The sequence below is a fragment of the Ceratotherium simum genome, chromosome 22 (assembly GCF_057802395.1).
Source record: "Ceratotherium simum simum isolate JZ-2026a chromosome 22, ASM5780239v1, whole genome shotgun sequence".
NCBI classification, from domain to species: Eukaryota; Metazoa; Chordata; class Mammalia; order Perissodactyla; family Rhinocerotidae; genus Ceratotherium; species Ceratotherium simum.
In genome coordinates this window covers 21,283,564-21,311,167 of record NC_141921.1, presented here as the reverse complement: position 1 = coordinate 21,311,167, position 27,604 = coordinate 21,283,564, and the positions used below count along the sequence as shown (strand labels likewise).

General features: G+C 46.6%; 3 protein-coding genes across 3 annotated transcripts in view; 1 reads left to right on the top strand and 2 right to left on the bottom strand.

The window, feature by feature from the left end:
- Positions 1-1,306: 1,306 nt before the first annotated feature.
- SNIP1 (Smad nuclear interacting protein 1) lies at positions 1,307-13,878 on the bottom strand. The gene is made up of 4 exons (XM_004425966.3): positions 13,600-13,878; positions 11,991-12,093; positions 3,670-4,268; positions 1,307-2,793 (listed from the first exon to the last, which is right to left on the bottom strand). Exons 1-4 carry the CDS (start codon positions 13,824-13,826, stop codon positions 2,529-2,531), a joined length of 1,194 nt encoding a protein of 397 aa, XP_004426023.2. The 5' UTR covers positions 13,827-13,878; the 3' UTR covers positions 1,307-2,528.
- A 1,297-nt stretch (positions 13,879-15,175) lies between these two features.
- On the top strand, positions 15,176-23,418 carry DNALI1 (dynein axonemal light intermediate chain 1). The gene is made up of 6 exons (XM_004425967.3): positions 15,176-15,308; positions 15,840-15,985; positions 17,798-17,967; positions 19,001-19,179; positions 19,518-19,682; positions 21,576-23,418. The coding sequence occupies exons 1-6, from the start codon at positions 15,228-15,230 to the stop codon at positions 21,609-21,611; spliced, it is 777 nt and encodes a 258-aa protein (XP_004426024.1). The 5' UTR covers positions 15,176-15,227; the 3' UTR covers positions 21,612-23,418.
- GNL2 (G protein nucleolar 2) overlaps positions 23,375-27,604 on the bottom strand; it is a 25,567-nt gene continuing 21,337 nt past the window's right edge. Inside the window, exons 13-16 of the mRNA XM_004425968.2 lie at positions 25,571-26,028; positions 25,140-25,219; positions 24,221-24,306; positions 23,375-23,568 (exon numbers count right to left, since the gene is read on the bottom strand). Of these exons, the coding sequence (XP_004426025.1) occupies positions 23,416-23,568; positions 24,221-24,306; positions 25,140-25,219; positions 25,571-26,028 (777 nt within the window). The 3' untranslated portion in view covers positions 23,375-23,415. The remainder of the gene's footprint in view (positions 23,569-24,220; positions 24,307-25,139; positions 25,220-25,570; positions 26,029-27,604) is intronic.

Here is a 27,604-nt window from a genome sequence, read left to right as displayed (position 1 = left end):
AGATTGGCCCTGAGCTAACATCCATGGCCCTTCTTCCTCTACTTTATATGGGACGCCACCACAGCATGGCTTGACAAGCAGTGTGTCACATGCCCGGGCTCCAAACCTGCGAACCTTGGGCCGCCAAAGTGGAGCATGCACACTTAACTGCTTGCACCACCAGGCCGGCCCCTTGGGGTATGTCAATTTAAAATGAGAAGTCTGCTGCTGCTATCTGGCTTTGGAGATGGGTAATGTCTTTTCTTTGACTCTCTTTAAGTAAAAGGGGTTGGGGGGGAGAATACCTTCCCCGATATTTGGCATGAAGAATCTCTTAATCCAGGAAGCAAAACTGTTACCACACATTGGGCCCTCTTATTGAAAAATGTAGGCGAAGTGGTCATCTATCTCAGTGCCCCCCAGGACGATGTCTGAAGCAAAGCCCAAGGCTACCAGGAAGCAGTGGAGTAGCACAGACTGAACAAAGGGGCCCTGGAGCGAGATGCCCAGTTAGTGCCTAATCCCAGAAAGAGAAAACCATCAGTCTGGATTAAGAGAAAAATTTATCAGAACAAAAACTACCTTTTAGACATGCACATATGTAATATGTGATCCATGGCACACATCAAAATTAGGAAAACAGCAGTTATAGGGGCCAATGTGGAACACTTGGGGGGGACCTGCTAACCGCTCTTACATGGTTGTAGCTTCTCTTCATCTTCCCTTTCATGTAACTGACCTTATTCAGTGTCCACTCTTCAAAGGGGATCTTTCCATTTCTTTTGAATAAACATTAGTCAGCTGCCCCTCCCCACACCAGTCAACACTTGGCCCTGAGTACACATGGGTATGTGAGACCTTCGTGGAAAAACAATGATAAAGATGACAATCTAATAGCATCATACATTTCAACCCAAGAGGAAGAGTTGGCAGCAGCACGGAGTGAGTTGCAATCTCTCTCCTTTCTCCCCCCAACCCCCTCACCACCTGAGGGTAAAACAGCAGTGACAGGGATACTGGTATGAGGCCCATGAGTATAACCTGCCCCAACTCTGACTATTCTGGGAAGGAAAATCCCGTCACTGCCAATTTAGAAAACACTGCTGCTTCCACAGGACCAACCCTCACTTGCCGCGATTTGAAGATCTGGACTCCAGTGCAGGCGTGGGTCCTAGCTTCACTATTTCCTGGTCTTGCCCCCATGACACCCTCCACAACTACCTATTTTTACCTCAAAAATATTGATACAAAGATTCCTTTAGCAGCAAATAGACATATGCACACAAGGTCCTTTATGCCAGGAAAGTATTACTCTTTGAAATGAGGCTATATTTACAAATTTTATTATTTTTTATCTCAAAAATACATATAAATGAAAACCTGCTCTTCAAATGCAGGGAGGCCTTTGCCTATAACGTAGAATTACATTTACAACCACAAAACATTCTCATACGAAAATCAGTATGCAGCTCTTCACACACAATTTTATATATGTATACACACACACACATAATATATGTAAGTAGTTATGACTTTTCTACTTACAAATATTCCTCTGGTGGAAAATTAGAAAACTGGGCAATTCCCATGCTTTCTAGCCTTGGGAAGGTAAATACAACCTCTCTTAACGTTCTTTAAAAAGATGAAACATGTAAACTACACAATCTCCTTTAGACATATACACATGTTGTTAGAATAAAGCAAGGACCCTGCCACATAAATGATAGTGTGTTTCTTAAAAAAAGAAGAAAGGAGATGACATTTGAATAAAAATGTAAAGTTGAAGAACAGATAAGATGATCAAAATTGTTATGTACATGCGCCATGGAGAAATCAGAATTCTCTCATAGGAAACAGATCCATGACCCATTTCAGCCTCTCGTGACATTAAATCAGCACCCACTGGCAGTAGCCATGATCTTCTTGTACAGTCACATGCTTAAGCAGGCTCCATAAAGCATCTGTTTAAGTCCAACAGGCAACAATGAGGTCATGTAGTAAATTCCCACCCCCCAAAAACGAAGTGCAAAATCAACCTCTGTGACTCAAGAGCTCAACCAGGGCAAAGCTTTGGTATATACTGGAGGCTGTTTTGGTGATAACCAAAGCTTAGGAAGATTCTCTGTTCAGGGGTTTGCCACAAAAACAAAAACAAAAACAAACCCAGTCTGCAAAGCCTAACGACTATATAAATAAACTGTACAAAGAGAACAAACCACAGTTCACCTTTAACCAAGGGTTTATAGTTTCCTAGGCAGCAGTTCTGAAAGCACCAACTAAAGCCACAACGCTTCTACTAAAACACGATGTGTTGGTGAGACTGTTCTGAAAATAAATGCCCAGAGGCATGTGGTTGATGTGCCACAGAAAAAAGGCCAACCAAACAGAAGTCAGTTTTCTTACACTGTAACATAAGCTGGTCAGCAACAGAGGAAAGACTTAAGGCAATAAGAGGCATTACAGAGAGCACCACGGTGCTCTCTCAGTCAATCCCAAAGCCTTTGAAGAAAGAAAAGGTCTCTCAAGAGTTTGGGTTGTTTCTTAGTTTGCTAGCTGTCAGATACTTCCTCCTCCTCCTCGTCATCCTCATCTTCTTTCCTGTCTACTTCAGAGGTGTCAGAGGACTCATGAAGCAGAACATACTCTCTGCTGCTGAACCCAAATTTAAGTACATCCTTTTCCTTCAGTTCATAGTATCTCTGTGGCTCAATGCGCTTGTTGTTCAAAAACGTTCCATTGCCTGAGCCAAGGTCAATGATGTAGGGCTTCACTCTGCGGCCAACTGTCCCATCAGCACGAGTGTATTCCACAAGCCTAGTAGAGATACAGGAGAAAACTGTGAGCGAAATCCTGCTCAGATCATCCAGCTCTTTGCTAACACAGCCTAGGAGAGGTAAATAACCTGGCTTGAACACAGTTCAAGTTGAAACTCTAGGAAATCAAGGGTAAGGCATGACCTGGAAATTGGGAGCAAGTTAAATATACTTAGTAGAAAAGGTCATGGGGAGGGAGGGGGGAAATTCATGGTAGATCAAAAGCTTAAATGCAGAATCCAAGGCCTCTTGCCATGGTTAAGAAAATACATTTTTGGTGTTGTTTATCATCAATATAATGCTTCTTTCACCTATATTTCAATATATTTTAGCTCCTGTCCCAATGGGAATAAAGCAGTAGATCTGGACTTCAGAGTCGAGGGAGCTAGATTCGAGCCCGAGTTCTACTATGGTGATCATTTATTTGCTGACCTTCAGTCTTCTCATCTGTCACATGGGGATATTAATCCCTGTCCTATCCTCCTCACAGGATTGTTGTGAGGATCAAACAATAACAGAGGTACTAGACAAACTGTCAAGATACAGATTCAGCTAACACACATGCCAGGCATTCTCAGTTACATTTCCATTTAACCCTCACAATAGCCCTGTGAGGTAGGCAGAAACTGAGGTCCAGAGAGTGGCTTGCGCCCCAGGGCAAAACCTGGTAAGGGGCAGTGGCAGGATTCAAAATCGGGATTTCTGACACCAAGTTCTATGCTCTTATACAGATGTAAGTGATGATTCAAAGGGCAGTTAAATACAAGGGGTATGGGGTTCTTCTGCATATACGTGTACACAAATCTTAGCAACCCTAACTGACAGACATTCAGCTTCCTGTTCGAGCTTCAGCTCCTTTCTGCAAATGTACACTTACCGATACTGAAAGACCGCGTGCTGCTTGGAACAGGAAGGATGGTCGATGGGAATGTCTGCGATGCGGCGGTGCCGGCCCAGGAGGTAAGCGCTTTGTCGATGGATGTACATGACTGGAAGCACCTCATCATTTTTAAATGGGTAGAGACGCCACCGTTTTTTTGGGATACGTGCTTCTGGGGGCTCGCTGTATTTAATGACTACACCCCGGAATGTGTTGGTGTCCTCGAGAAGTGCCCCCGAAAGTTCAAAGCTTGGCTTTTCTTTAACAGGCACCTCTTTGTCTTTGTTGTTGCCACCAGGTCGAGGAACCAACTCCTGAGACTCATTACCACCCGCGCTAGCTTCATTCTTCTGGCGATGCTCCCGCCGCCGGGCATTATAAAACTCCCGCTCTGCTTCCTGAGCCTGCAGGTTCTGAATGTCCCGATCCCGTCCCTGAGCCTGCCCACTCCCGGGCCTCTCGTTTGAGGTTCTCCTCTGGTGGGAATGGCCCCTGTGTCTGTCTCGGTCACTGTTCCTGGCTCGCCTGTGTTCCTGTCCTGAAGGTTCCCGGTGCTGCCGATCCTCCCGGCCTCTCCGGGGATGATCCTCACGTTCCTGAAATTCAAACAGAGTCAGTGAATTAAAGGTAGTCTGCAATCTATGAACAAGCTGCAATCAAAAAGCCATTTGTGATTTGGACTTTGGCATTCAGAGCAAAACGTCCCGCAGAAATAAGGTTATCAGTGGCGGCTGTGTTCCCTTGCCACACAGTCTATGTAGCCCATGCTGCTGCCAGCTACAGCTCTAACAGCGCAAACGCATGTCCTGAGCCCTAAGAACAAGGGCACCTACAGGCAAACTTAGAGGGAAGCACAGACAGAAAACAGAACTCACCAACAGAGTTAAGTAGTCATGTACAAAATCATTATGTAAAGACGAAGGCCAGCTTTCTTTTTTTTTTTTTAAAGATTTTATTTATTCATTTTTTTTCCCCCCAAAGCCCCAGTAGATAGCTGCATGTCATAGGTTCACATCCTTCTAGTTGCTGCACGTGGGACTCGGCCTCGCGCTGGACGGAGAAGCGGTGCCTTGGGGCGTGCCCGGGATCCGAACCCGGGCCGCCAGCATCAGAGCGCGCACACCTAACCGCCAAGCCACGGAGCCGGCCCAGGCCAGCTTTCTTTTATGCCAAAAGTGAAACTGTAACAGTAGTTTTAAAAGAGCTCATTTCAACAGTAACAAAAACTATTCACTACCTATGAATACACTTAAGAAATATGCAAAACATACAAGAAGAAACTTGTAAAAATTTACTAATAAATATTCTTTAAAGATCTGAAAAAATCAAAAAATATACCACGGTTTCAATACTGAAAAAGACTCAGTATTGAAAATCAGCCTGGTAGAAAATGTCTGCAACACATAACATATACTAATATAGCAAAAAGAAAATAAATCAATAAGAAAGACAATTCAACAGAAAAATGGGCAAAAGATATTACCAAGCAATTTTCAGAAGAAATAAATATCTAATGAACACATGAAATAAGCTTATCCTTAATTATAACCAAAGCATCAGAGTTCACCAGGGAGCCCTGCACACGAGCAAGGCTGCCTGTCCTGGAAAGGGGTAAAGAGGAAATCCTCAGCAGTGGACTGAGATAGCCTGCCCCCAGGCCTTCTCCCTGAGGTACAAGGGGTCAAGTAGGGGCCTGCTTGCTCAGAACAGGATTCCGTTTTCCTAGATTTCCTAGTCTCCACTGACAAGCATCAAGAGGGAGCCTCAGACACCCATCCCTCCTACCCTAAGATGTTCACAAGACTGCCACCACAATCTGCCTGGAATTCTCCACCACTAATCTCATTATGCCCTTTATCCCTGATTAAATGAGTCACTGCAAGAAGCCACAGACTCCAGCCATCGCCCCCACCTCCTTTGTATTCTAATCTCCATGAGGCACTGTACATCCACTATTCTGTCCCCAAATCCCACCCTTCTTCAACTCCTGAAACCATTTTACTACGCCCCCTGGAATGGAAAGCTCAGAGAAATCTACACCTTTAACATTTTCTCTGCAAGTTCCCCTCTCCTTTCCTCTGACAGAACCCTCACTCTGCCCTAGTACACTGCTTCCCTGCAGCTCTCTCAAAGGGCAGCTGTTTTTGCCCCACAGACCCTCCCAGTCCCCACCATCTCTAGGTCTGGACATAAGGTAGGTGTCCTCCTTGCTTCTCATTGCCAATTCTAGAACACTCCCCAACCTCTCCCTTTTCCCTAAGAGCCCCAGCCCTGAACCTCCCCAAGACCATTATCACCCATTACTCTCATTGTTGCTGTCATTCACTAACCCTCAATCACTCCCCTTCACTTCTTGCTGATTGTGCTTCTAGCTCAGGTCATTCTCTCCACCATTACTCTTGGTGATTTCAGTAACCCAGAGGCGGCCCTTGACACGCTGACCCCTGTTCTTTGAGTTCCTCTCTTCCAGTGACGTTATCTGTCTCCTCCCTTCACTTCAGCCACTCACTCCCACGGCTATACACAGACCATTCGATTTCCAATAACTGCAACCCCTCTATAATTTCAGTCTCAAGCAATCCTCTCTCTGGCCCCCTTTCCAGTTCACATTTTCCCCAACTCTAACAATCCTTATCCCAATAAGACATCCAAGCCTTTGATTCGACTACCACTGCACAGTCCCTCACCCTCTTGATGGCCTCTCTCCCTTCCTGTCTAATTTAAATTCCATCGTCAAGCAGCATGACCACTCCCTTGCAGACTTAAATCGCTTGCCCCTATGCCATCCTGTCGTACCTTCCTGGCAAAACCACAACCAGCATGAAGCACGTGAAAGTGGCTGGAGAAAAACACAAACCATTCTGATTTGTCGCACCGTAGATGTATGACCCCAAGCTATACATAGATGGATGACACCCAGCAATCATCCCACATTTCCCTGATCCGTTTATTCTCCCAGTTTCACCCCTTCTCTCTCCTCAAATCTCCTACATGGTCTTCCCCATCCCTTATTCACTCAGTCAGAAGGGATTTCCCACATCTACCCACCTACCAGTATCTACACCCATACACTCTGCCTTCCTTTCCTGTCACCATGAGTGAACTATCTGTGCTTCTATCTGAAGCTAATTCCTATACTGGGAGCTTGATCCCATCCCCTCTCAAGATTCTCCCCTCTCTCGTACATAATCTATTCCCCCCTTCCTCTACTGGATCATTCCCATCAGCACAGGAACCTGCTCTTCTCTAGACTCCATTTCCCAAGCCAGCTTCTACTCTATTTCTTCACTCCTCTTTACAGTAACACTCCTCAAAAGAGTTTTGATTTTTTAATCAGTCTCCAATTCTTCTCCCATTTTCTTTTAAACCCTCCAATTAGGTTTCACCCTTATTACTCCACTAACATTGCTGGTCAAGGTCACCAATGATCTCCACAACACTAAATCTAATAGCCAATTTTCAGTCTTCATTTTAAATGTGTGTATACCAAGCAAAATGAGTCAACACTATGGAGAGAATATGACAAACTACATAATCAGATAACACAAAACAACTAAGATTTCAATATACACTCTCAGTTACTGATCAGTCAAGTAGGATAATATATAATATGGTTCTTTTTTTTTTTTTTTTTTAATTTTATTTATTTATTTTTCCCCCAAAGCCCCAGTGGATAGTTGTATGTCATAGCTGCACATCCTTCTAGTTGCTGTATGTGGGACACGGCCTCAGCGTGGCTGGAGAAGCGGTGCCTCGGTGCGTGCCCGGGATCTGAACCCCGGGCCGCCAGTAGAGGAGCGCGCGCACTTAACCACTAAGCCACGGGGCCGGCCCCAATATGGTTCTTTTTTTAAATTAAAATCTTTGTATGGAATACATATAAACAACACACACACGCATACCAAAACATAAAGGAAAAGAAGAGAACATAAGCGTAATAGAGCCTTGAACTATAAATATCAAACTACAGGGTGCCGGCCCTGTGGCGTAGTGGTTAAGTTCGCACATTCCACGTCAGTGCCCTAGGGTTTGCCGGTTCAGATCCTGGGCGCGGACCTACTTGCTGCTCATCAAGCCACACTGAGGCAGCGTCCCACACTGCCTCTACAACGACGACGAGCTACAACTCTTCAACTATGATACACAACTACATACTGGGGCTTTGGGGATCAAAAAGAAAAAGAGGAAGATTGGCAACAGCTGTTAGCGCAAGGCCACTCTTCCTCAAAAAAAAAAAAAAATCAAACTACTAAAACAGTTACCTTTGGGGAGTGAGGTGATTTTTTTGTTTAGGGAGAGGGGTGCGATTATGGGGATAATGAGAGGAGGAGCCATATACTACATATACCTTACATAGACTATACTCTCACTTTTTATTTTATATACTTCTGTGTTATTACAACGAGCATGCACTCAATACATTTTTTTAAACGGTGATGCAGAGATGGAGAAGAGAACACCTGTCAGCACAAGTCATGCTTCAGTCGGAGGCTGTGTGCTGCCTACAATCCATGTGAAAGTCACTTCGCTTCAATAACCTGTCAAGCCCTTTGCTTTAGAGCCATTTCCAAGTTTCTAGCTGATCAATACACAGAAATCAGCATTTAAAGAGATAATTTGCGAGGCCGGCCCGGTGGTACAAACGGTTAAGTGCGTGCGCTCCACTGTGGCGAGCCGGGGTTCGCCGGTTCGCATCCCAGGCGAGCACCAATGCACCGCTTGTCAAGCCATGCTGTGGCAGCATCCCATATAAAGCGGAGGAAGATGGGCATGGATGTTAGCCCAGGGCCAGTCTTCCTAAGCAAAAAGAGGAGGATTGGCAGATGTTAGCTCAGGGCCGAGCTTCCTCACACACACAAAAAAGATAATTTGGGGTCAGGATGGAAATTAGCATATATAAGCAAACTAAAACTTTTCGAAATAATAATAATTACAGAAAAGTTCCATGCTAACAGCTCCAGGATTTATTGTAAAATGCTGATTTAGAAACCAGAGGTAAAGAGCTGCAAGTTGTACATAAACAAACAAACAAACACACCAAAAAAACTCCAAGTGGTTTGAGAGGCTCAATCTGGGTGCTGCGGTTCCAGGGGCTGAATTCTGAGACAGCCAAAGCAGTGCCTGACCAACTCATATAAAAGACCATCAAGACTGTCTGGCTTTACATCTTTAAGGTAGTAGAAAGTTGGCCTACACTCTCTGAAATTCATAGGAAAATCCATTGTCTCTATTTGCATTTTGAAACACTGTTGTTAGTGTCAGCCAGTGGATTCCGACTCCTAGCCACCCTGTGCACAGCAGAGCGGAACCCTTCTCAGTCTTTTTGCGCCATCCTCTCACCTTCTGGCGCAATATCAGATAATGTTCCACTGCTAGTCACAGGGTTTTCGTGGCCAATTTTTTCAGAAGTGGGAGGCCAGGTCCTTCTTCCTAGTGTGTCTTAGTCTGGAAGCTCTGCTGAAACCTGTCCACTATGGGTGACCCTGCTGGTATTTGTAACATAAGAGCTTCTTTAAAAAGAAGACTGAATGCTTGTCCTTCAAGACTGAGGACAAGGCAAGGGTGTCTGCTCTCACTACTGTTATTCAACAAAGTGCTGGAAGTCTCAGCCAGCTCAACAAGGCAGGCAGTAAAACATATATAGATTGCAAAGGAAGAAATAAAATTGTCCCTATTTGTAGATATGACTGTCTATGCAGAAAATCCTGAATAATCTACAAAAATCCTCCTAGAATAAATGAGTGAGTATAGTAAGATCATAGGATATAATATAAAGATACAAAAATCAATTCTCTTTCTATATTCTAGCAATGAACATGGGGGCACTGAAATTTAAAATATCACTTATAACCACTCCAAAAAAAAAAACTTAAGCGTAAGTCTAAGAAAACACGTATAGGACTCGTATGCTGAAAACTACAAATGTTGATGAAAGAAATCAAAGATCTAAATAAATGGAGACACACATAGTGTTCATGGATTGGAAGACTCAATATAATAAAAAAGCCAATTCTCTCCAAAATTCAGGTTTAACACAATTCCTATCAAAATTCTAGCAAGGTTTTTTGTTTTTATAGATACAAACAAAATTGTTCTAAAATTTATATGGAAAAACAAAGGAACTAGAACAGCTAAAACGATTTTAAAAAAGAATAAAGTGAGAAAAATCAGTCTACCTGATTTAAGAATTATTATTATATTGCTACTGTAATGAAGGCTGTGTAGTATTGGCAGAATGATAGACAGATCAATGGAACAGAAGAGAGAACCCAGAAATAAACCCACACACACGCCCAACTGATTCTTGACGAAGAAGCAAAAACAATTCAAGGAAGGAAAGAGCCTTTTCAACAAATGGTGCTGGAGCAGGTGGACATTCGTTAGGAAAAAAATAAATCTCGACCCAAGGCTCATGAGGTTTAATTCAACAAACTCAAAATAGATCATGGACTTAAACGTAAAACTTCAAGGTAAAAATATATCTTCGGGATTTAGGGTTAGGCAAAAAGTTCTTAGACATGACATCAAAACCACAATCCATAAAATGAAAAATGGATAAGCTGGACTCCATCAAAATTTAAAACTTTGGTGCAGTGGTTAAGTTTGGCGTGCTCTGCTTGAGAGGCCCGGGGTTCACAGTCTTGGATCCTGGGCGCTGACCTACATCACTCATCAGCCACACTGTGGTGGCGACCCACATATAAAGTGGAGGAAGACTGGCACAGATGTTAGCTCAGGGCTAATCTTCCTCAGCAAAAAACCAAAACAAAAACCTTTTGCTCTGAGAAAAACCCTGTTAAGAGAATAGAGAGACAAAGTATGGACTGGAAGAAAATATTTGCAAACTACACACTCAAAAAGGCCTTGTATCTAGAATATACAAACAACTCTTAATCCAACTAGAAAACAGGCAAAAGACATGAAAGGAGAGCATATACAGAGGGCAAATAAACACATGAAAAGATGTTCAACAACATTAGCCATCAGGGAAATACAAATTAAAATCACAATGAGATATCACAACACACCTGTAAGAATGGCTAACATTAAAAAATAGTGCCAATACCAAATGCTGCTGAGGATGAAGAGAAATTGGATCATTCGAACATTCTAAGTGGGAATGTAAAATGGTACAGCCACTGTTATAGACTGAAATTGTGTACCCCCAAAATTCATATGTTGACGTCCCAAGCCCCACACCTCAGAATATAACCATTTTTTTGGAGATAAGATCTTTAAAGGATTAAGTTAAAATGAGAGTGAGGTCCTAATCCAATACGACTGGTGTCCTTATGAGAAAAGGAAGAGACACCAGGGATATGAGCACACAGGGGAAACACCATGGGTGGCACAGCCGAGAAGGTAGCCATTTGCAAGCCAAGGAGAAAGGCCTCAGAAGAAACCAAATCTGCTGACACCTTGATCTTCGACTTCAAGTCTCCAGAACTGTGAGAGAATAAGTTTCTGTTGTTTAAGCCTTCCGATCTGTGGTATTTTGTTATGGAAGCCCTAGCAAACTAACACAGACACTCTGGAAAACAATTTGGCAAGTTCTTAAAAAAAATTAAACATGCAACTACCATATGATCCAGCAACTGCACTCCTGGGCATTTATCCCAGAGAAATGAAAACTTAAGTTCACACAAAAACCTGCACACCAATGTTTATACAGCAGCCATATGTGTAATAGCCAAAAACTAGAAACAACCAAGGTGTTCTTTAATGGGCAAATGGTTAAATCCATACCACTCGGCAATAAAAAAGAATGAACTACTGATAGATGCAACAGCCTGAACAAATTTCCAAAGAATTTTACTGAGTAAAAAAAGCCAGTCCCTAAAGATTACATACTGTATGATTCCATTTATATAACATTCTTGAGCAACAGAATTATGGAAATGGAGAAGAGATAAAAAGTTGCCAGGAGTTGAGGGGTATGGGTGGGAGGGAAGAGGGTATGACTACAAAGGACAACATGAGAGATGCTTGTGGTGATGGAAATGTTCTGTACCTCGACTGTATTGATGTCAATACTCTGGTGCGATATTGTACTATAATTCTGTAAGACGTTACCTTTGGGAGAAACAGGATGAAGAGTATACCTCTGTATTATTTCTCACAACTGCTTGTGAATCAACAACTATCTCAAAATAAAAAGTTCAGTTTAAAAAAGCAAGCAGAAAAAAAACCCAAAAACAAAACCAGTTTTTAGCAAAGCCCACGGCAGGTACAGGTGAACACATACACAACACTCTCCAGCTAGGATGGGAAGAGGCTCTAGATTTGCACCTAGTGTCAAAACATTTCAATCCACTTACCTGCTTCACTTTGACTGTTGAGTGGTGAGGACTTCGGCTTCTCTTACTCCTAGGAGACTTGCTTCTTCTCCCTGAGGACTTGTTTTTCTTTTTGGCTGGGGACCTTTTCAGAGCATGGGACACACAGGATTTTATCTCGATTTCCCTTCCTCCACACAAATTAGCTGCAACTATCAGGCTCACCTACTAACACAAACACATTTGTGAAGGTCTCTGCCGATCACATAAAGGAGCCAGGAGCTTCTGTTTCCTAGTCCTAAGGTCTCCCTTGAGTCCTGGACCCACATATGTAACTGCCTACTGAATATTCTCACTTACATAACATAACTCTTGATTCCCAACCCCTCAAAAACCTTTCCTTGGAGCAGGCCCGTGGCCTAGTGGTTAAGTTCGGCGTACTCCGCTTCAGCGGCCCACGTTCGGTTCCTGGGCACGGACCTACACCACTAGTCATCGGCCATGGTGCGGTGGCGTCCCACATACAAAACAGAGGAAGACTGGCACAGATGTTAGCTCAGGGCAAATCTTCCTCAGCAAAAAAAAAAAAAAAAAAAAAAAAAAAAAATTTTCCTCTCTGTCTTTCCTCTCTGCCATCTCTGTAACTGGCACCACCATCCACCCTCTTCCTCAAGCCAAAAACCTAGAAGTCACCCTTGATTTTCTTTTTCCTCACCACCAACAGCCACTCCCTACTCTTCCCCCACAATCACATTCAACCCATCAGCAAGTCCTCTGGCTCCATCTCCTCCCCCTCCCACCTCATTCCTACCACTCTTCTTGATCACTACACTGGGGTTTGCTGTTTTTTTTCCCCCCCTATTTCTAGAACAATTACAATTCATCCTACTTCAGGTTCTTTGCACATGTTGTTTCCTCTGCCTACATCTTTACATGGCTGGATTATTATCATTCAGGTCTCAGCTCAAATGGCACCTATTCCGAGGGGCCTTCTCCCACTTCCCTCCAATCTCTCACTATCACATGACTGTTTTAACCTATCCCTAACACGTGTCATTAACTGAAACTATTTTATTTGCTTGTTATTTTGTCTCAGGGCTAGAGCACATCAATTTCGCGAGGGTAACGGCCACCTACCTTGTTCACCCTTACAGCCCCAGTCTTGAGCACATAACAGGTACTCGGTAAAACTATGTTGAATGAATGAATAAATGAGCCAATCCAGTAGAAAACAATTTTCTTTTTCCAGAATTTCTATCAGGGAGATCGCCTAGGCCCTCGATGTGTAAACCTTTCCGGGCAGATGACTGAAAAGACAACGCCCGCACTCCATTTGCAGTCACATGGGGAAAATCTTTCATTTCAACTTAAATGGTCAGTGCTACCTGCTGGGCCATACTCGGCGACATGCTGCGCACTCAGAGATGAAGGGGCGGACCCTGCTCGTTAGATTAGCCGCTTAACGCCCAGCTATAACGCAAGTGACAGGTACCGGAGCAAACATTTAACCCAAGCACTAGCGGGTCACTTCCACCGCCTTAGGATGAAGTCCAAGCTGCTGCCCTCGCTTCAAGGTGTGCTTCTGACGCTAGCCCTGTCCTCCCTTCTCAGAGCCCGACGTAAGGTCCACCCCGGGCTGCTTCCCACTTACCGGCTACCTCCTCGGGCTCGGTTCCCGCGGTGACCCGGGCGGCCTGGCTCGCCGGCCGGCGGGGACGGGCTCCCGCCGGCGGAGTCCGGACGGCGGTGGGCGGGGGGCGCTGCTTCCGGGCTGAGTCGCTCTTGCTTCACCACCACGGCCGCCGCCGCCGCCACCATATCCCCGTCCCGGTGCCGTCGCCGGCTCCCCCGCTCCCGCTCGCTCTTCACCTCCTTCATGCTGAGAGACCCGCTGAGCGAAGCGAAAATACGTCCGTTGCGCTCCTCTCGCTGAAGGAAATGACGGGCTTGACACCCCCCTCGCACTTCCGCTTCCGGGGTGCGCGCTCTCCCAGAAACCCTCGCGGCGGAGGGGCTAGACACGTGACCACGACTCCGTAGTGGGCGGGGCCGTAGGGACCCGGCTCAGGCGGCGGGAGTTTTGAGTTTCAAAAGCAAACTTCCCGGGCCGGCCCCGTGGCTTAGCGGTTAAGTGCGCGCGCTCCGCTGCTGGGGGCCCCGGGGTTCGGATCCCGGGTGCGCACCGACGCAGCGCTTCTCCGGCCATGCTGAGGCCGTGTCCCACATACAGCAGCTGGAAGGCTGTGCAGCTATGACATACAACTATCTACTGGGGCTTTGGGGGAAAAAAAATAAATAAACTACACTGGTCTTTAAAAAAAAAAAAATGTCAAAAGCAAACTTCTGCGAAAAAGCTACTCTCAAGGCTGTTATGTTGTCGCGTTATTAGTAATTACTAAACACGGAGACAACCGAAATGCCCAGCGGTGGGAAATTGTTTAGCCGATTGATGGATGTATGTCGCCATTCGCAGTGCTATTTACAAACTGTATGACAAATGGAAAAAACCCTGGTTTGTTAAACGAAAGAAGCAGGATACAAAATTGTGGCTATGTTTACGTTTGAAAAGAAAAAGAAAGGAGAAGAGAAGGAAATGCAATCATAGGTGATAGCCTGTGGGCAAATCATTAGTATTTCCCCTCTATTCTTGAACTTTCTTTTATGTTGTCATTTCTCCATTTAATTAAAAAATACTTTTTATTTTATTTATTTATTTTTTGGTGTGAGAAAGATTTGCTCTGAGCTAACATCTGTGCCAATCTTCCTCTATTTTGTATGTGGGGCGCTGCCACAACATGGCTAAGGAGTGGTGTAGCTCGCGCTGCGGGTTCCGGGCTCTGGGATCCGAGCCACTGAAGTGCAGCCCGCCAGCCAAGGGGCCGGCCCCCAGAAATACTTTTTAAAACCGGGGAACTCCGGAGGCCCTCCTCTGGGAATCTTTCTCAATCCTTCACTGAGGAGTCAGATGACTCCCATTTTGCAGGTGACAAAATCGGGGGTCAGCGAAGGTGATCTGCCACCTTATTCGAATTGTGAGCTAGACGCAGCGCAGGGACTCGAATCCGTTTTCTCTGCTTCCAAGAGTACCGATATGACCCGGCGAGCAGGAGGCCTGACAAGCGAAGCACAGGAAAAGCTGGGCAGACACTCGCGCGCCGCTGGCCCCGCCCCACCCCGAAGCCCCGCCCAGGCCATGAGGCTAGGAGAGGTTTCCATGGTGATGGCAAACAGGGCCATGATTCGAGGGGCCGCCGCTGGCCTACTACCTTCGCCGCCGCCATGATTCCCCCCGCGGACTCTCTGCTCAAGTATGACACCCCGGTGTTGGTGAGCCGGAACACGGAGAAACGGAGTCCCAAAGTAAGGACGGGTCTCAGGGGGCGGAGGAGCCCGAAGCTCCAATGAGAAGAGAGACCCCGCGTTGAGGATAGGGAGTCCCGAGGGACAGAGGCTGGGAGCAAAGGGACTTGGAACGGGGGAAGGAGTGTGGGAGAGCGTTACAAGAAGGCCAGATGTTGGGTAACCCCAGAGGGCAGATTTAGAATGGGGAAGGAAGTCACAGGGAGATGAATGGGGCTTACTCTTTTTCATGGTAGCTGGGTCCAAAATAGATCTGGTAGTGATTGTCCCATCACTAGAGGTGTGAAAGCAGAGGCTTGAGCACCCGTGCCAGAAACATCACTTCAAGGAGATACAAGCATTGGGTTGGGGTAGGACCAGAGGCTATGGCCTCCTTCAGCTCTGAGATGTAACTTCTGCTGAGAAGACAGGTGGGGAAAGTGAGCTGGGAATAGGGGACGATGTGCAGGAGACCTGGAGCAATCCAGAAGGCCAGGATGTGTGGAGCTGAGTGTCTGTCACCTCCTGCCCTAACTTGTCCCTTCTTCTCAGGCTCGGCCACTGAAAGTCAGCCCCCAGCAGCCTGGACCCTCAGGTCCAGTCCCGCAGCCACCAAAAACCAAGGTCCCCTCAACTTCCTGTGTCCCAGATCCTACAAAGCAGGCTGAAGAAATCTTGAATGCCATCCTGCCCCCAAGGTAAAAAAGTAGGAGCAGTGTCTGGGAGAAGGCCCAGGCTTTTGCATCCTAGAACTTGGGAATGTGGGAAGAGGCAGTCTGTCTCTGTTCCTGGCTGGGATTTCCTCCCAGCATCCCAGAGCTCCTAGAGCTTGCAGATGGCTGGATGCTGAGAGGGTGGGAGGAGACCTCTTCTCTATCCATCCTCGTCTCCTGAGGGCTCGCGCCCAGGCTCATGGCTTTAGATCCCATCTATACGCTGATGGCTCCCAAATGTGCATTTCCAGCTCTGTCCTCTCCCCTAAACTCCAGCCCCATATGTCCTACTGCTTCCTCATTATCTTCATGAGGATGTCTAATAGATATCTCAACTCAGCATGTCCACACTAAATCACAATTTCTTCCTCCTCCAACCTGCTCGTCCCCAGGCTTCTCCTTTCTACTAGGGGCTCAGGCCACCTTTCATTCCTTTTGGTCCCTCATGTCACATGTCCTATCCTTCATCAAATTCTTTTGGCTCCACCTTAAAATTATATTCCAAATCCAGCCACTTTTCACCACCTCTGCTTCCACCATCTTGTTCCTGTCACTATTTGTCACCTGCAGTACTGCAATGGCCTCCTATCTGAAAACCCTGCTTCCACTCTTTGCCCCTGTAATTTAATCTGCACACTGCCCTGAAATCATAAGTCAGATCATGCCAGTCTTCTGCTAGAAACTCTTTAATGGCTTCCCATTTCACTCAGGCTAAAATCCAAAGTCCTTACAGTGGCCTGGAAGAGCTGGCGTGATCTGGCTCCTGATAGACCCAGGATCTCATCTCCTGGTATTCTCCTCCTTGTTCACTGTGCTAATGCCGCAGAGGCCTCTGCTTGCTGTTTCTGAAACACTTCCATCGCTCTTCCACCGCAGGACCTTGGCACTTGCTGTTCTCACTGCCAATGACACTCTTCCCCTGATATCTGCCTGGTTCTCTTCTTCACTCAGGTCTTGCTCAAATGTCGTTTCCTCAAGGAGGCCTTCCTTGAGCATCCTTGTAAAAGAGCGCCTTCTTTCTTCACCATCCCCTTACCTGGCTTCTCTCTTCTACAGCCACATTTGTCACTATGTGGCATGCCTTTTTGACTATTTTTATGTAATAAGTTGATAGCACAGTTTTTAAGGCTATGATGGAAAGGAGAAACAGTAAAAGAGAGACTGCGATTTCCTCCGAGAAGGGGGTCAAAGAGGGGAGTGGGTGATTTTTCAATTGACGCCCTCCTACCAATGCCTGGAAATTCTCTCCCCCATGGCGGTTCTATCCTCAGGCTCCTTCCTTGTAATTCTGGAACCTGGCCATGCCTCTGATACAAGGTTCATCATGGGGAGGCCCACATAGGCACACACCTTCAAGAACCTCCCCTCTCCCCAGTACACACATTTGCCTCTTTCTGGCTGGCACAAGATTTGTGGTGCCCTGTGTCTCCCACCCGACAAGTCAGTGGAGAATTCCCACTGGGCCTTCTGTTGAGATCAACAACAACCATAAGTCTGTCCTCAACATGTAAGGAGGGTAAGATTTGGAACGTGGGTGATGATTTCATGGAGGGCTGTGGGAGAGTGGAGATGGCCCAGCTCCAAGGTAGAGGCTTTGTGGAGGCAGCATAATGAGTGTGGCCTTGAAACCACACACTCCCCAAGGAAGAGAGAAGGATGGAAGATTCTGGTGGGTCGAGGACAGAGCTGTCCCTCACACCTCTCAGGCAGAGAGCTCAAAGGGCCTTCTCTGCTCATGTCTCGAGGACCCTCTCTGGTCAATGGGTTTTGCTCAGGCTGGCTGTGTCTGTGCCGCAGGGAGTGGGTAGAAGACACGCAGCTATGGATCCAGCAGGTGTCCAGCACCCCCAGCACCAGGATGGATGTGGTGCACCTGCAGGAACAGCTGGACCTGAAGCTGCAGCAGCGGCAGGCCAGGGAGACCGGCATCTGCCCTGTCCGCCGGGAGCTCTACTCGCAGTGTTTCGGTGAGTGGCTGGGGGCGGGGTACGGGACACCTGCCTCCTTCCCTTCCTCTTCAGCACAGACCCAAGCCCTGAGTATCCCCGAGCTACAGCCTATCCCATCCTGGAATCATCTGGTCCCTCCCACCCAGGGACCACTACATGCGCCCCCTCCCCGTCCAGCCCCACCTCTCCTACCTGTCCCCCACCTACCAGTCCCCCACTTGACAACCTGGTTCTTCATCCCGCAGCAGTTGTTTGGAGTAAGATGAGAACTTCCATTTTAAATCTTCGTTTTTTCCCAAGACTTCTATAATAAGCATGTGTTAATTTTTTGATTAGAAAAATTAATGTTCTATACTTATATCCATCTATCAACATTTGGCCCTTGGTCCAGAAAAATATTTCAGGGTAATGTGTTGTTAACCGACGGATACAAAGGATTTAAGATTTCCCTCCACAAGTGCTGGTGTCGAATGTCTCTGTCTCTCGCCCACTTTCACTGGCCGGTGTGGACTCTGACATGCAAACCACCTCCAAACCCTGAGGCAGCTGCAGAGTCTAGCAGCTCCCTTTAGTCAGCGTATGATTATGGTTGGCCCTCCAGGTCAGCCTTGATGGAGGAGACGGGTGGGCGAGCTCCAGACCCCGCTGTTTCCAGCCCCAACCCAGTCCAGCCAAGGGGATTTCCCAGCCACTTTAAAACAGCCACCATCTTCAAATTGAAAAAGGCAGCTTTCTTTGAATAGTACCCAGTTTCTGGCTGAGGATGGAAGAGAGGAGCCCCATGGCTGCAAACAAACCTGGGGCTCCTGTCTCCCTCTGCCCTGGCCACAAGGGGCTTGTTGACTGCCTGTGCTCCCAAGAGCCAAGATCAGAGTGGTGGCTGCATGGCAGGGCTCCTGGGGCCACTCAAGGCCACTCCCTGAGGCCTGACTCCAAGTGAGGAGGACACACCCTAGAGCCCTTCCCAGTGGTAAGGGTGGTTTGCAGCAGACGTGGTGCATTTCTGCTCCCGCCTGTCTTCTCTGACCTCGCTGTGTGTGTGCACTGGAAGATGAGCTGATCCGGGAGGTCACCATCAACTGTGCGGAGAGGGGGCTGCTGCTGCTGCGAGTCCGGGATGAGATCCGCATGACCATCGCTGCCTACCAGACCCTGTATGAGAGCAGCGTGGCATTTGGCATGAGGAAGGCGCTGCAGGCCGAACAGGGGAAATCAGACATGGAGAGGAAAGTGAGTGGGGTTTACCACGAGCCTTTGGCCCTCTGTGACTCTTCTTTCAATCTCAGGGCCATATGGTTGTCATTCCAGCACTCATTCTGGCCTCCTAGGGTGCTCTCCCGCCACCTCAGAGGACCCTGGGGTTCAGAGTGTAATGGCCAGCCTGGTGATGGCAGAGTTGTCTACTCTTGGACGTGCCGTGCCAGTCACTGACCTCCCACTGGGTGGCAGTATAGACCCTGGCAATGTCTTGGGTTGGACAGCTGTGTCCCAAGTCCCCTCCACCCAGGCACTCACATCACCCTGTCCACTTGGTGACGTCTCAGGATGACTGGGGGTTCTGTCCTCAGATTGCAGAATTGGAAACGGAGAAGAGAGATTTGGAGAGGCAAGTGAATGAGCAGAAGGCAAAATGTGAGGCCGTCGAGAAGCGGGAGAGTGAGAGGAGACAGGTGGAGGAGAAGAAGCACAACGAGGAGATTCAGTTCCTAAAGCGGACGAATCAGCAGCTGAAGGTAGTCAATGTGCAGGCCCGGGCGAGGGGCTCCCACACCCCTGTCTCCCCACCCCCCTAAGCCATGCAGGCCAAACACTCGGTTCCTTTTCCTACAGAGGACCTCTAAATACTTGTCCACATGCGCTGCCAAGGAGTAAAGGAAGCTGACTTTTTTGGGGGGGAGTGGAGATGGGGGTTCATTACCCAAATTTTCCATCCATCTGGCTCTGGAGAGGGGCTCTGTTCTCAGCTCTGAATCCCCATGACACCTCGGCCTACCTCTCCAGTGGAATTTTTTTTTCCCTTGGAAAAAAGTTACCCATCCTCTGGGAGAGGTGGATATGGCAAAAAGCGGAACTTCTTTCCCATCACGGCTGATAATTTAGAGGCTTCGTAGAGTGTCCTGGGAGTGCTTGCCCCCTGCAGGCCCTCTGAGGTACAGTCTTTGGGGCCAGCAGGGAAGGCCTTTTGAGAGGGAAGAACCATTTTAGATACAGAACCTGCCCCAGGTTTGCGGTGAGAGGAACTCAGCTGTAGGTGTTTTTCTCTTTTGCTAGTGGTATTTATCCAACTGGCTATCCAACTGGAGCGAGGGGACGGGTGAGAAGGGCTGGGCAGGGGGCCAGGCCTCGGAAACTCCGGGCTCTGTGTCTGGTCCACAGGTTCTCAAAGGTTGGGCACCATCCTCATCTCATGGCAACTTTCATAAATACAAATTATTGGGCCCACTCCAATCTACTGAACCAGAAATTTTGGGGTTGGGGTCCAAGAATCTAATAAGTTCCCTGGTGATTCTGATGCTTGCTCAAGTTTGAGAACCAGTGCTCTAGATATGTGGCCTATTGACGTTCAGTGTCTGTCTCCCATGGCCCTGGCCAGAAGGGGCCCCCGGATGTATCTTATCTCCCTCTCCTCCCTAGTCTCACAGAAAGCTTTCCTTCTTGCGATTGGCAGGCTTGTTGGCTCTACAGGCCAAGAAAGCTGGGCATTTGAGATAAAGAAGGGCTTGTATTAACTGCTAGTGGAGGATGACATAGATTTTCTTGTTGCTGAGAAGTTTAACAAAAACAAAGAAAAACAAGAAACTTTCACAGCCAGATGTGAATCTGTTTACTTAGCAGCCTCTGAAGCTGCCTCCCTTATCTGCCATATTCCTTTATCATAAGCCCAAGTCCCTCAGTTCCTCCTATAGTATTGGCAGCAAGAGCAAAGCAGAATAACTTGGCACCTTTCTAACATTTACAAGCAACCTTGTAATTCCCAGGGTGAAGGACTCTTTAGAAGTGAGTTATTTTTATTGGCTCAAAGCTGCACTGCAAATAAAGCAGTGTTTGCAATCCCCAGGACAGACCTCCTGAAAGATCTGTCCACACACCAGGATAGTCAATTATTTCACTGGCTGCCAGAGCAGCAGAGTAAATAACTCCCAAGTGTCTTAAGCTTTACATACAAGATGGACAGCTCCCTACTCACTGGTAGCAATTTTCTCTAATTGGGTGTCAAGTTGTCTCAGTGGCTGCAAATTTGCTGTTTCCCAAACCTCTTGTCCCAGCACCGAGCTCCCAGGATCCCAAACCAGAGAGCCAAATGTTTAACTGAGCAGATGTATTCAGGCCTGAAATCTGAGCCATGAAAAACCACTATTTCAACAACTTTTATTCAATTTCCTTTTGAATGCTTTATATTATACACTGAGCCATTATTGTATGGAAACCAGGACAGCTTTGGTTTCTCATAATGTATGCCAAGCCAGAAACCAGCTAATCCAGAAAATATGAAGTTGGGAATGGAGGAGAAAAACACTTGGAGTGGCAGCATTTAGATTATCCTTCCCAGAGACTTTTATCACCTCTCAACTATTTGCGTTAGGCTGCAAGTTTCAAATATTAACGGAGTTTGTTTTGTTTTTCAGGCCCAACTGGAAGGCATTATTGCACCAAAGAAGTGATAATTTCCATATGGGTCTCAGCAAGCACTACTACCCCATCATAAGCCCTCTGTAATAAAAAGCTAGTTTCCTGAGTGAACAAGCCATCCCCTCCCCTGATCACCACCTACATTTGTCAGAAGTCACACCATTGCCCCAGTGTCATGAAACATCTAAGGTCTGGCAGCCAGGCTCCTAGTTGGGCAGAGGAAGGTGGTGTCACCCAGATCGTCTCAGTATGTGGCTTCCCAGCCAACCTTGGGATGTGCCAACTCGAATAGGAAGACTTAGGATTCACCCCTTTCTCTGCTGCATCCCTCCAGTGGAGCAGCTGCTCTCTCAGCATCACTCCACACATCACTGACTTTTGGCCAAATGAAGCTGCTTCTCTGTCCCCTGCATTTTTGGTCCATAACTCATCTTGTACCTTAACTTGGGCTTCTCTGGCCCATCTTTCCCTTATTGGATGTCTTTCATCATCCCTACTCCAATGCAGTTCTAGTAACTCATTTTGGAGCTTTGGTTTTATACTATATCATCTTGTCCCTGCCAAGTCAACTGGGCCCCCTCCTCCTCAGTTTCACACTGCCTAGGTGAGGAAGCAATGGCAAAGAGTAAACCCATGGCTTTTGAGAAAGTAAATGTTTGCTGGAAACACAAGTCCCAACGTCCATTGTGAGCTGCCTGCACCTCAGCTCCTCATCCACCACAGATTTGTTCACCTTATTCTGCAGAAAATCAAACCCTGACCCTAGACCCCTCGACTAGCTATGTTTAATTGACAGCTGGAGAGGAGCCCAAACCTCACACGTAGTTCTAATTATTAAAGATCGGGATATCGCCTGTAGACAACTGCATTTTACTACTCCTCATAAGTTAAACTCAAAAGTTTGGAGGCTCAGGACTCTTCTGGTTTTTGGACCCACAGTACTCAATTAGCGATATCAATCTTTAATCCAGGGCAGACCAGGGTGGGCTAGGGAAGCAAGCCGGGTGCCTTCCATCCAGTCAAATCTCACAATAACATACTAAGAAAGCTCTAACATCTCCACCAGGCTGGAATGCCTCAAGCGCTCTATTCCCCCGAGGTACGAAGAGGGGTTCCCTCCTGAGTGGAGCTCTGACCTGACATCATCCTGGTTAGGGCTTCAAGGCTCACTGAAGAACTGCAATCTGACAAGAGCTATGCTCCACCAAGTCGAACATGCCCTGGACACTTGCATCTCAAACCTGAAGTCAACGCTTTTACCCTAATCCAGGTGTCCTGAAAAATTCTAAGACTCCACTAAAATGACCTGTCTGTGCTCTGTCATTTCATGGAAAAGAACTCTGTTCACTGAGATGTGCTAGTTCCATGACTCCTTGACAGTAAAGACCTTATGTCCTAAATGGGTCCATTTAACATACTCAATGAAGGGCAGAAGTTGCTGGAGCTTTTTCTTCTTATTTTAAAGCCTGGACCATGTACACTACATCCTTGAAATTTTCTTCTTTTTACAGTTCTGTTCCAAATTGCTAACTGCACGTACAAAAGAAACACCAGATTTTCCATTTTATAGACTTCGTCCTTGTCTCTGTCCAATATTGACATGACAGTCACACTGGAGGAACACTAATTCAAGTGTTTGACATACCAATGGACTCCATCACTGAACTCCCTGGAGGTGAGGGGGCTTTATTTTCACTAGCACTGGGGAAGGGTTTCAACTGTCAAACCTCAGAACAAATGCATTATGGCCTTAGAAATGCCAACTGGGCATGAAGAAAATGAACACAATTTCTAATTGCATATTTTTGTATAATTTAATAAACAATTTTTTAGATGTTACTGCTTATGTTTGAATTTTTTGTGTTTGTGTTTCTGCCCCTCTGAGTCATTGGTCTTCTTTTTGTTTCTGTTCCTATTTTTCACGTTGTGTGTCTCATAGTAGCGTACACCAACTTTTCTGGACTGTTGCTGCCGTGCTGCTCGCCTCCGCTGTAAAAAACGAGGGAAAAAAAAAAAGGCAAAAAAATCAATCAAACATGGAGAGTCATAAAACAGGCCCCCGTTTCTCTGTGCTGCGTTTCCCAGGCTGCTTCCACAACTACTGGAAACGGCACTAACAACAGACACAAGTCTGCTCTTCCGCTGTGACAACTCCCAGTCACAGACTGTCCTTTAGTCCAACCCTTATCCAGTGCTTGAATCCTTTCTACAGCATTCCTGACAAGTGCTCCTCTGTTCCAAGGCTGAACACTTTCGATCAACTCTGCACCTCGCAAGAGGGCCCACTCCAGCTCTGAAGAATCCAGTTACAAAGCTGAACTTCACAGAGGGCAGCAACCTGTCTGTCTAAACAGCTCTGCTCATCATGTGTCACTTCCCTGGGGCAACATAAAACCAACGGACTCTTCTGGACGATAGTACACATGTTTGAGGACAGCAATCAGGATTTCCTAAAACATAAAACTTCATTCAGTGGGCCAACTCTTGATCCTACTTAACTGACCTCAACTAGATCACTTAGGACTGGTGTTCGTCGGATTCAACTCTAGACCATTAGTTTCCGAAAGAGCGGGTCTTAAGAACTAGATTTCTCCTCTTTATGTTCTACACCTGGGTGATATTTAAGACCAAAAACACGTACTTCCTTAGATGTGAGCATCCTGCGACTTTTATTTGAATGCTCCTCTTCCCTCTGGGCCTTCCTCTTCTTTCCCTTTTTGGTAGGTGCTGGAAACAATACATGAACACATACACAGAAAAGAAACAGAAATTTTCTATTTAAAATGTATCTGTGAATCCTAAGGTGGGAATGAGCCTTACGAGCTGGAGGAAGAAGGAAGGTGGCCAGTGTGGATGGAGTGCAGTAAGCGAAGTGCAGAGTAAAGCAGGAGGAGGGTGGGAGGGCACCAGACAAGGAAGGGCTTTGCGGCCCACGGCAGGGTGTGCATTTCGGACAGGCTTTTTTTTGGTGAAGGAAGATTAGCCCTGAGCTAACACCCGATGCCAATCCTCCTCTTTTTGCTGAGGAAGATTGGCCCTGGGCTAACAGCCGTGCCCGTCTTCCTCCACTTTACATGGGATGCCGCCACAGCATGGCTTGACAAGCGCTGCGTCGGTGCATGCCCGGGATCCGAACCCATGAACCCCGGGCTGCCGAAGTGGAGCTCGCACTTAACCACTATGCCACGGGGCCAGCCCCAACACACTCTTGATATAGAAGCTGTCAGTCCAACAGAGTAAAAAATAAATACATGAACCACCTCACCGACCCCCCCCCATAAAAATCTGTCTTTGGATCCACTCTTGGATTATAAGGTTGACGACGTACTCTTTCTAGAGGAAGTTTCCTGCATTACCCATTTAATCCCAAGAAAACAGCAGAATGAAGTGGATAATCCAATTTGTATGATAAATAGTATGTGGAACCAGGGTAACTGGCCGAGTATGATAAATATCTGTGTGGATGATAGTACAAGAGATAATTTGGAGATTACACTTAGATTTCCTAAAGTTCTAAAGATACAAATCACATCTAAATGATTTAAATCATTTAACTTTACCTCTATCTTCTACATCTTCAGGTGTTCTCCTTTGTTCTTCAGATTTTGCAAAAACCTTTTCAGTTAGTCCCTTGGATATTCTGAAACAGAAAAGCCAAGTAACAAAGCTGTCCAACATTCCCCTCCACTGCCCACATCACATGCTGCCGTGGAGACGGAGACACCTCACAGGTTAAAGAAACCCCATCCTCTTCACAGTTATCGCCACTGGTAGGAGGCAACACCCGACAGTCTTTGCAGCACCCTGGGCATTTGTAAAAGACTGAACCACTAAGCTTCTCACACTTCAGAGAGCTGAATGTTAAAAATTTACAGATCATTTTTTAAAAATGGCAATAACCCCCCATGTAAAAACACTGCTCCAATACTCGTGGCAAGTTTCTGGGAAAGGAAGGAGCAAACTGCAATTTGTGAGAAGATGAGAGGACTACCTGACTGCTGAAAACTTTTTAGCTTTGGCTTTGTTTAAAAACTTCTGATATTTAGCGATCTTTTCATCCAGGGCTTTAATAACCGCCTTGGTGTCGTGTCCCTCGTGTTCTTCCTGGGATTCGGGGTAAGACTCCTCCCCCTCGTCTCCGTGGTGCTCAGGCTCCTCCCCCTCCTCCTCCTCTGCAGAACAGCTCTCCAGCTCTTCCTCAATATCTGACATCTCCAAAGGAACCAGGTCATCCCCAGAAAACTGAGGCACGACATTGATTTTGCCGAAGTTCTGTCGAACCCGTGCCACAATCTGCTGCATTTCTGAATCAGCGTCACAGTGGCCCTGCTCTTCTCTCTCCTTCTCAGCGACAGACTCTGACTCTTCACCTACAGTTTCTGTCATTTCCTCTCCTGGGTTGTTCTGCGTTGCTTCTGTGGCAACTTCCAAAGATGAGGAGGATGGAAGCTAAGGGGTGGGGTGGGGGAGAGAAATGGAATTAGACAATAAAAACTGAATTTCTGAACTTAAGCCTTGCTCTCAAATGAGGTAATCCTCTCCTCAGGACTAACGGAGAGTACTGAAAACACCCAAATTTGAGTCATGCCGTTAACCTACTGTAAGCCAAGGTGCATTAAATCCAGAACCCAATATTCAAGGATCAAAGAAATTTATCTGCAGTTCCCAAGGATGAGCCAACTAAGAGCATATTTAATCATTAAAATGAATTAACTATTTACTGTAGACACATGCAATCCCCTCCACCTTCACTGAGGACTAGAGGAAGGGGGCTGTTGGCATAAGCACAGCTTATCACGTAGCACACAGGACTACATGAGAAGGAAGCCAAGTAGAGTGAAGGATGGAAACAACACTAGCTTAGAAAGTTTCCAGTACTAAGGAGAGGCACTGAGGCAGCATCCCGAAGAAAGGGCATCATGTAAAAGGAGGGGCACCTCGTGAGGAGAGTTCAGAATGAGCGCTGAGTTTGGGAACACCGAAATGACTGGCCTGTTTTAGGTAATGGTGCAGACAGTATGCGCCAGGCTTTACACCAGTGCTTCACATATGTAGTATCATTTTATCCTTGCCACTGAGACTCACAGAACTTATGTGATTTTCCAAAGGCAACAGTGGCTAAGCAAAGTGCTAAATAAATCAGGAATCCATAAAATTCAGGGAATTGTATACAAAATTTGTAGGTACATTTTTATACATTTTTCTAGTAAGGTAAATATTTCAGCTTTTGGATTCTCAAGGAGGTTCCTGCCACCACCAAAAAGAAAAAAGAAAAGACAAGAATCACCGAGTTTGGGGAGCTAATTATCTAAACGTAATGACTAGGTATGGAGGAAGAGTTAAAGAGCACTCCACCGTTTCCACACAGGGTCACAAGAGAGTAGTGAGGGACTTCCTCAGATACAGTTGCTTGCTAACGTAAAACCGTCCAGGGGCCGGCCCTGTGGCCTGGTGGTTAAGTTCAGCGCGCTCCACTTCAGCAGCCCGGGTTCTTACCCGGGCGCCGACCTACACCACTCATCAGCCATGCTGTGGTGGCGTCCCACATACAAAATAGAGGAAGACTGGCAAAGATGTTAGCTCAGGTCACATCTTCTTCAGCAGAAAAAAAAAAAACTGTCCAGCGGCTTCCTGCCACACTGCCCTCCCCTTGCCCGACAGAGTCCAGCCCCACAACTTCCTTCATACTATGAACACATCACCCATGCTCCTGCCTCAGGTGCTTTGGGTGGGCTGCTCCTTGTGCCTGGAATGTTCTCCTTTCAAGACATTCGCGTGGCTCCTGCCTCGTATCATTAAGGTCTCTGCTAAAACGCTACTTCCTCAGAGAGGCTATCCCTGACCACGCTACACACAAACACACTCCTTCGTCTCCCACAAGCTCCTTCCCCTGCTTTAGTTTCCTCACAGCAATCAATACTTCCCGACATTATATATTTATCTGCTTACCATCTGCCTCCCTACAGTCTAATAAAAATATGTATTTGGTCTCTAACCCCAGTTCCTGGCACAAGAGCTCCTAAAA

Excerpts from the sequence above, each read along its gene's own strand:
- DNALI1 (XM_004425967.3), top strand. The coding sequence starts at position 15,228 with ATGATTCCCCCCGCGGACTCTCTGCTCAAGTATGACACCCCGGTGTTG. Across the intron at positions 17,968-19,000 it reads GCTCTACTCGCAGTGTTTCG|ATGAGCTGATCCGGGAGGTC; the intron begins GTGAGTGGCTGG and ends GTGCACTGGAAG. Across the intron at positions 19,180-19,517 it reads AATCAGACATGGAGAGGAAA|ATTGCAGAATTGGAAACGGA; the intron begins GTGAGTGGGGTT and ends TTCTGTCCTCAG.
- SNIP1 (XM_004425966.3), bottom strand. The coding sequence starts at position 13,826 with ATGAAGGAGGTGAAGAGCGAGCGGGAGCGGGGGAGCCGGCGACGGCAC. Across the intron at positions 12,094-13,599 it reads CGAGCCCGAGGAGGTAGCCG|GTCCCCAGCCAAAAAGAAAA; the intron begins GTAAGTGGGAAG and ends TGCTCTGAAAAG. Across the intron at positions 2,794-3,669 it reads CACGCGGTCTTTCAGTATCG|GCTTGTGGAATACACTCGTG; the intron begins GTAAGTGTACAT and ends TATCTCTACTAG.